Raw genomic sequence first — 8,453 nt, 5'->3', positions numbered from 1 at the left:
TATATATATATATATACATATACATACCTATTACAATTCATAACTTTTATCATAATATTGTTTTTGAAGATGATAAAATTGTAGATGTGTCAAAAAATTTCTGCGGCATTCATGTAATATTTCAGGACGTATACCAATTTTTATTTGCATTTAGACGTAAAAATTTCCTAAAATTTGAATTTTCCGAATATTAAATCTCGTTCGGAAGTGACTTTGATTCGCAGTACTTTAAAGATAAGAATGGAAATTTAATTTTACGGAAAGATATCAATTGAATCGCGCTAAATGAATGTTCATGAGTAATGCAGGACAAAATAAACTCATTGGACAACCTTAGATTTAGTTCACTAAATCATCGCTTTTACAGTAATATATGTATTGTGTAATCTTCGATCGTAAATATTCGGATTATACGTATTTGTTTAAAACAATTCATATTTATGTTATAATACAATTGAATTCATATACTTTAGCAGCGACAAGAAATTTGCTGCTAAAGTAATGTATTCAATTTGAATAAAAATATCACGGGTCCTTAATTTTACGAATGGTATCTCGTCTTTTTCGTAGATAAATTGATAATATGCTTCACCCGTTATTGTTACAACGGAGATAGCATTCGAAATTACAAATTACGTCCAAGCGCAAGAATTTCTTACTGTGTGTTATTCGCATGTTAGAAAAGATTTTAGACAAATTTCGAGCTATATATGTTACTTTGTACTGCGTTAGTATTACATCTGTTGAATGTATAATGGATTAAATTATAAATAGAGGTATGCTAGGTTGCTTACTATGTATTCTAATTAAATAAAAATAAACATGATACATATTGAAACGAAATACCATCCATTCAATGGCACTACAGTCCAAACAGGGTCTTCTCTAGATGAGGTTTTGAAACAATGATTTTTCTGGAATTAGATTGTTAGCCTAATGTCAAACTCCTAACGTGGGAGAATGATGCATATATTTATAGCCTATATATATGGAACCTACAATTTAAACGCCGGATTCAAACGGCGCTGGTCACAGATATCTATCACCAAATAATGCCACGTTCAGCTTTTTAAATGCAAAAAAATCGCATATGTAGACGCAGGAATGAACTCGGATCTACAGATCGGAATCAATCGCACCGAGCAACAAACCACTCAATGCTTTTTAAAACAAAATACTTTCTCGTATATACAGATTTTGAAAAACTGGTTCTTTTAATTAACCTAGAATTAGAAATTGAGATTAGATTGGAATTTAATCAATTAAAATTCATTACACTTGAAATTGATTTTCTTCTGATTAAATTTCAATTCAATCTCAATCTCTAATCTGGCCAAAGGTATTTTTATGATAGGAATGATGTTCTATGATGTTCTCTAGACTCACATAATATATATTATATTATAATATTATCTACAAGAGTTGTTACATTAATATGATACCATTGCAGGTATATATATTTTACAAGCGCTTTAGTGGTTATCAATTTTCTTTTTTTCTTCAGGATAGGTTTCAAAGTACCACTTCAGGTATTCGTCCTTCATTTGTTCACGACGCGCAAAGTATTTAGGATACATAGCTTTCTCTAGAGGATGCCAATAATCCAAGGCCCAGTCTGGGGTATAACACTCTCGACCATATGCCCCTCCTGTGATCGATTCAGCGAATGTTATTGGTTGATAATGTATCTTAGAGAAGTACTCCTTTTCTCCTTCCTTCAATAAATACTTTGCATATTTCAAATCTTTTATATCCTTATTTTTATCAAAACGCTCTCTCAATAATGCGATCTGGTATCTGTAAAGAAATTATAATTGAAATATAATTATGATAGATAAACGTCCCAATAACCAAACACATACCCATACACACACTTACACAAAATTTAATATTATTAATCTCAAATGTTTTTTTATTTCAATATTATAATTCAATTATATTTAAAGATTATTATTAAATTATTATATTACATTTAAAAAAGTATTTGAGATATATATAATAATAATAATAATATAAATAAATAATTTTTGTAAATGTCTGGATATAAATATAAATATAAGTACAAGTCCGGTCACCCCCACTCTTCTCTCTCTCTCTCTCTCTCTCTCTCTCTCTCTCTCTCTCTCTCTCTCTCTCTGAGTTTATATTTACCTTAATTAATTATTATTAGCTTTATTCATTAAACGACAGATTTAAACTACTAAATTATTTTTTATAAACTACTCGTTCTTTGTAAATAAATTGAGGTATTTTATTTTCATGCTTTGTGCTTATCTTTGTTTCTTTCTCCTAAAGAGTCTAATATTAGTTGTTTCATTTGAATCAATACATTAATTACTGCATCGATTCAAAACTATGATTTGATCAAATTTTAATTAACTTCGATCTGGATTCATCAACCAATCGATGCCATTTCAATAGTAAATAAAACTGAAATTAAAGTTAAATCTATTGATTTTTGAACATTAATTCATCAAATAAGAAATAGGAATCTTGATCATAACAGTCTAAGATGAATATTATTAATTATTTTATACCTGTTCCACTAATATAGATTAACTAAACTTGGTTCATCTTTTCTTGTAAAAATTAGAAAAAAATAAAAAAGTAAGTTGAATTGAAATCAAAGTTAATATGCCATTTTTTTTTTAAACTTCTTGCAGTTCATCTTTCCTCCTTTTTTTCTCTAACATAAAGAAAAATGGAAGGAAAAGCAAGAAATTCCAGCAATTCCTTTGTACTAATATAGATTAACTTCAATTTCTGTTTAATTTGCTCTTCATCTTTTTTCAATTCTTAGAATTAAAAAAAAATTGAAGAATTAGTTGAAGCAAGATTAAAATTAAATTACAGAAATCGATATAAAAGGACCAATCTATATTGAAGGAAACAGGAATTAATTTATTAAGTAATAGTAAGAACCTATAGTATTTAGTCGTTAACATAAATATTTAATTAATAATTAAACAATATTGAAATATCATAATAGTCTGTGAATATACAACATTTGAGAAATAAATAATTATATTAATCATTTATTTTGCTTTAAACAATTTCCCCAGTTGAATTAAAAGATTTGTTCTTTTTAATTGAGCTTATATCGATTGTTCATTTCTTTTCTCTTTGAAGCACAAGTACATGGCTATCTTATTTTAAGTGTACAAATATGTAGTAACAATGGATGTTTTCCATTTGATGATACAAATCGACACAAATGTTGTTCTATCTTTGTCACTCTCTGAATGTCATCTAGAACGATGCTTGTGTCGACTTGTGTCATCAAATGGAAAGCACCTAATTTAATTAAAAAGAACAGGCCAGAAGTTATCATCATGTCATCCTCAATAATGTACGTACCTGCGTTCGTGTGTTTTATGAAACCAATCCTCAACACAACGCATAGCACGTTTGTATAGTCTGCATACTTTCTGCTGATGCGATAAAAGTTCTGAAGGAATATTTGCCATCGCTCACGTTTAAAAAATGGCAGTTCTTACAAAAGGACTCTCGTACTTTCGTAATAAACTAGAAAACTTACATTGAAAAATTACGAACTAATCAAGACATGAGATAAGAATCTCGTTTTGAGCGCTCTGAGGCTCTGAATCACTCTGAGTAGAGCAACCGACATCTCACAACAATGATCGAAATTAAAAGGAGAGATTACAGAGACCTCTAGTCGAAGACGAATTTATTTATGCTAAAATTACGGCTAAAATACTGGATGAATCGCATTTTAATTGCGATATTCGTAATCAGAAAAGGCTCTTGAAGGCTCATATAGAGCGATTTTTGTAAGAAAAAAGGCAAAATAAACATTTATTCTGATGTGTACAATAGTGCAGTGTATGTAAGTTTATTTATTATAATTCTTAAAAATTCATCATTTTGCAAAACCGACTCTGTACGTGCCTTCGCAACTTCATAAAAAAAGAAACCAAAAAGATTTTATGACTTAATATTACTTCTTAAGATTGATCTATGATTAATGTGATGCTATAATGCTTTAAAACGTTTTTTGATCAATCAACTTATAAAATTCTTTTTTTTGATTGGGTCCATCAAATACTTCAAAGTATTTATAGCGAGACTTTAACCACAGCCTCAGAGATAAAATATAGCATAAAAATATGTCTGTAAAAAACATCTACGTAAATAAGGAACATATCATTTTATTTATTAAAATGTTTTTAAGAATAAAGTTGCATGATTTGTTTTTTAATAAGCTTCATAGTTTCATAAAATATAAATATCAAAACGAGTTTCATAACAAAATATTTCCTAAGATATTCATATGTAATCAGATCTTATATTCAAGACCGTCTTAAATGCGGTCTTAAAAAGTCACGAACCAATCAGAGAGCCGTATTAGCGCTTAAGACATTACTTAAGCCAATCTTGAAATAAGATCGGACTATGAATACCACCTTGAGAGACAATATTATATGTACTTCATGTTGATGCTTTACACATTTTACAGTTACGTGATTTTATAATCTTTCAAATATAATCTCACATACATGATGATGCTGACAAATGCAGCCTATAGAGATCTCACTGAAGAATACTAAACATAAATGTGTAGGAGTATCTGAATGCTTCTGATTCGCTCTTACATTAACCAAATTAAAATGGCATTGATCAATTGGTGCCACGATTTTCTATGCTTTAGATGCTCTGCACAATAAAAGGAACAGAGAATAAGAATTTCAACTTATCAGAAACTGTGTATTCCACAAAACATGATTTCTGATAGGTTGAAATTCTTATTCTCTGTTCCTTGTTCCTTTTATTATGCGCAACCTCTTACAGTGGAGATGTCCATTCCAGTCATTCCAGTGTATATATAGTTCAGTGGTTGCAAAGCATTGCAACTGGCGATGGTGTGTTTGCAACTTATTGGAAAGTTGTTCGCGTCGCATGCTCTAACATACTTCTACATGTTTCTATCATAGCTTCTATTTATTCTAAAGCCGGAATCAGACTATGCATTGAAGATTACATTAAAGATAAAATTTCACCAATGAAGATAAAGAAATTTTGCCTCTTTTTATTTTGATTGGACAAACTTTTAATCTTATTCTTCAATGCATAGTCTGATTCTGGTCTAACGAGCATATTTGAGTAGGAGCTACGGTTGGAGAAAGTAGGAGCATGTTGGAACATGCCACGTGAACAAATCTGTAGACCACGCTTTAAGCCCCAGACACAATGCGAAGGAATAACGATAGCGAAATAATACGGTTTCAACCTCAGAAATACATTGGAACATACAGTTTCTGATAGATTGAAATCGTGTTATTTCTATCGCTATTTCTTCACATTTTGTCTGGAGCTTTAAAGTGATTCGACAGAAAGCGTTCCAAATGATATCTTTATCTTTTTTTAACTTATACTTTACTATTTGCGCATGTGCAGTAGATGATATTGCACATGCGCAGTTTTATAAGCATAGATTAAAAAAGAGCACTTTTTGTATTTAGCATCTTCGTTCTCTCTCTCTCTCTCTCTCTCTCTCTCTCTCTCTCTCTCTCTCTCTCTCTCTCTCTTTCTCTCTCTTCAATGCCTGAATATATATTTATCCCGTTTTAAGTGCAAACATTTTTGGAGATTTCAATACACACACAAACCTTAGGTCGGAATCAGATTATGCATTGAAAATTGAGATTGAAGATTGAAGATTGCAATTTGACCAATGAAGACAAAGAAATTTTAGCTCCTATGGTTTTGATTGGTCAAATTTCAATCTTTCAATCTTCAATCTCAATCTTCAATGCGTAGTTTTATTCCAACTTTATATTTCAGTGGTTTCTCTCTGCTGAACACAGCCATTTACAAGCGACCCTCGGATGAGAAGAGGGGAGGTTGTCGGAAATGCAGGTTTCGCGACGGAAGTGCGCGTCGCCGAATGAACTCTGTCGCAGCGTCGCTCTGGCGACCAGTCTCGGGTCTCGGAGATCTGATCCAATCAACCGGCGACCGTTGACTGGTGGATCCTTATTGTTGCTGGGCGACTTTCGCTGATTTGTAAGGTACCATTATTCGTAACGATACGTTGTATGATTTTCACATCTCGTTCATATCAAGTACTGATACGATTCACGTGCGCAATCAAAATTGCATAATGACGCACGCACATCGAAATATTTCGCGCGCGGCGAATCATTTCGATGAATTTTCACGCACAATATCGCTATGACGCTATAACTTCATCGTGTTGTTATCAGAGCATGAGATTGTATCTCGGGCGGGAATACAAAAGTCGTTAGGAGACAAACATTGAAGTATTATAGTAAAATGTCTTTTTGCAGGTTAACGCAATCTACCATGATGACTGTACCACCGGATACCTATCAGATATCACTGAACATCATAGAAGCGATCAAACAACATCCAGTGCTCTATTGTACCGAGGTGAAGGGTGTGCCAGTGAAGCTGCAGGACTTCAAACAAAAAGTCTGGAAACACATCTCGGATGAGCTTGGACTGGATCGTATGTTTTTATATGTTATTTCTTTATTACATATTTTGTTAATGGTTGTATCATATATTATACAGTGTTTATTTTACAAGAAAGTTATTTTTATTGAGATAGGACTATTCCTCGAGCTAAAAATATAATAGAACAAAGTAAACTTTCAATAATTGTGAAGCCTGATGTATGTAAGATGTAGAACGTAGATTGCAGGGATCACAGAACTAAAAACTAACCTAATGTATTTTAACTATAATAGGTTGTAGAATGCAGAAAGTTGGATGAATTTCAGATTTTGTGTCTTACATTCTATGTTCCATGTATTGCGGTCTACAACCTATTACAATCTGAAATATGTTTCACTTGCGATCTATGTATGTATTCTGCGTTTTATGTAAATTGAGCTTAAAATATTTTGTTCAACGCAGCCAATGTGTGGCAAAAAAAGCAACTTTGCAACTGTTGTAAAATTTTTTAATGTTTTTGATCGTATTTTTAATTCTTCATCTTAAATCTAAATCATATTAAAAAATCTTGTAACAATCGCAAACTATTTTTTCTGCTGATTATGTTCAGCAGAATGGTTTCATTTAGAAGTTAACTGATCAATGAGTGTTCAGATTCTTTAATATGATTGATTTCTTTGCTATAGTTTTTTGCTGGATCTAATTAGGTAGGAATCAATTGTATTAAAGAATCACTAAGCGCTTTATGAATAGTTTTCTCTGTGGAATATAGCCTTGTTTACTCCACAACTGTTGAAAGTTTTCTTCGCTGCGATATATATATTTCTCTAGATCTAAAAGTATAATCCAATCAAGTTGAAGAAAATTTCTATCGATTGTAAAATAATTTGCTAAATATGACCATTGGCTGCTGTCTGTTGTAGCTACTTGGGTTAGACTGAGATGGAAGAACCTTAGAGATACTTACTGCCGTATCTTGAAATGCAAGAGTAAGACAGAAGAAGGTGTAAGAAGAAAAAAATGGATCTTCGAGGATTCTTTGAGCTTCGTAAAATATCCGTAAGAAATATCCATGATTATTTGGTAATTTTGGCGATTTACTTAAACCTTGTTTTCTCAATCGAGAATATTTTTACAGGTGTGAAGTGGATTATCAGCCACAGTCTGTAGAATTAACCAAGGAATACATACAACAGATAAACTCGAGTGATGTAAGTGCCGAAGGTTTACTAGAGCAGTTAGAAGACCGAAATAATGAGGACTATACTGAATACCTGGAAGTTCTAGAAGAGACATCAGCTGACCCAGTTGTAATGGAAACTGAAACGATAGAAACATTGGATAATATTAATGTAGAGATAGCTGCTCAAGAGGAAATAGCGAGTGAACAAGATATGGATATGGACAACTACATTCAGCGAATACAGTCAAAGTACCGAAAGATACGTCCGAAACGATTGAGGACCGAACATTCTTCCTCTCCGAAAACATCTAGCACTAATAAAATAAAAAAATCTTCCTTGAAGATAAATAAAAATAATGTGAATAATACCGATACAATGGCTAATCCAGTTGCTAATACAGTGGCTGTTCTTGAGAAAAATTTACCACCTAGTACATCAATCACGCTTGTGAAAGAATCAAACAGTATGAAGAACAATGATACTAACAAACAAGTTCACTTAGCATCCGAGAGTAAGAGTATAGAATTATTTTTCGACAGCATGGCACAGGCAGTGAAAAAACTACCACCTAAAGCGCAAGCGGATATCAAGATGCATATCTGCAAACTCGTTACGGAGGCAGAGGTGCAATATTCTGGTCTCAGTACAACACAGAGCACGCAACAATTCATAGCACCACCCGGCATGATACCTAAGCTAATATTAATACCTTGTAATATGTTAGATAATCAAAATGGTAAAAATTGATCCATTTATATTGTGTATATGCTGAATAATGTTATCAGATTTGCTATAAAACTAATGCAGTTACATTTTATTTTAACAATT

General features: G+C 32.0%; 2 protein-coding genes across 2 annotated transcripts in view; one reads left to right on the top strand and one right to left on the bottom strand.

Annotated features, from left to right (window-relative positions):
- Positions 1–1,443: 1,443 nt before the first annotated feature.
- On the bottom strand, positions 1,444–3,615 carry LOC108692067 (NADH dehydrogenase [ubiquinone] 1 beta subcomplex subunit 9). The gene is made up of 2 exons (XM_018200175.1): positions 3,358–3,615; positions 1,444–1,797 (listed from the first exon to the last, which is right to left on the bottom strand). Exons 1-2 carry the CDS (start codon positions 3,465–3,467, stop codon positions 1,473–1,475), a joined length of 435 nt encoding a protein of 144 aa, XP_018055664.1. The 5' UTR covers positions 3,468–3,615; the 3' UTR covers positions 1,444–1,472.
- Positions 3,616–5,890: 2,275 nt separating this feature from the next.
- LOC108692043 (FAD-dependent oxidoreductase domain-containing protein 1-like) overlaps positions 5,891–8,453 on the top strand; it is a 7,534-nt gene continuing 4,971 nt past the window's right edge. Inside the window, exons 1-4 of the mRNA XM_018200146.1 lie at positions 5,891–6,032; positions 6,312–6,493; positions 7,365–7,500; positions 7,580–8,361. Of these exons, the coding sequence (XP_018055635.1) occupies positions 6,328–6,493; positions 7,365–7,500; positions 7,580–8,361 (1,084 nt within the window). The 5' untranslated portion in view covers positions 5,891–6,032; positions 6,312–6,327. The remainder of the gene's footprint in view (positions 6,033–6,311; positions 6,494–7,364; positions 7,501–7,579; positions 8,362–8,453) is intronic.

The sequence above is a fragment of the Atta colombica genome, unplaced genomic scaffold (assembly GCF_001594045.1).
Source record: "Atta colombica isolate Treedump-2 unplaced genomic scaffold, Acol1.0 scaffold58, whole genome shotgun sequence".
In the NCBI taxonomy this organism is placed as follows: Eukaryota; Metazoa; Arthropoda; class Insecta; order Hymenoptera; family Formicidae; genus Atta; species Atta colombica.
The sequence above is the reverse complement of the archived record's forward strand: the minus strand, read 5'-3'. Positions and strand labels throughout refer to the sequence as shown.

Excerpts from the sequence above, each read along its gene's own strand:
- LOC108692067 (XM_018200175.1), bottom strand. The coding sequence starts at position 3,467 with ATGGCAAATATTCCTTCAGAACTTTTATCGCATCAGCAGAAAGTATGC. Across the intron at positions 1,798-3,357 it reads CATAAAACACACGAACGCAG|ATACCAGATCGCATTATTGA; the intron begins GTACGTACATTA and ends ATTTCTTTACAG.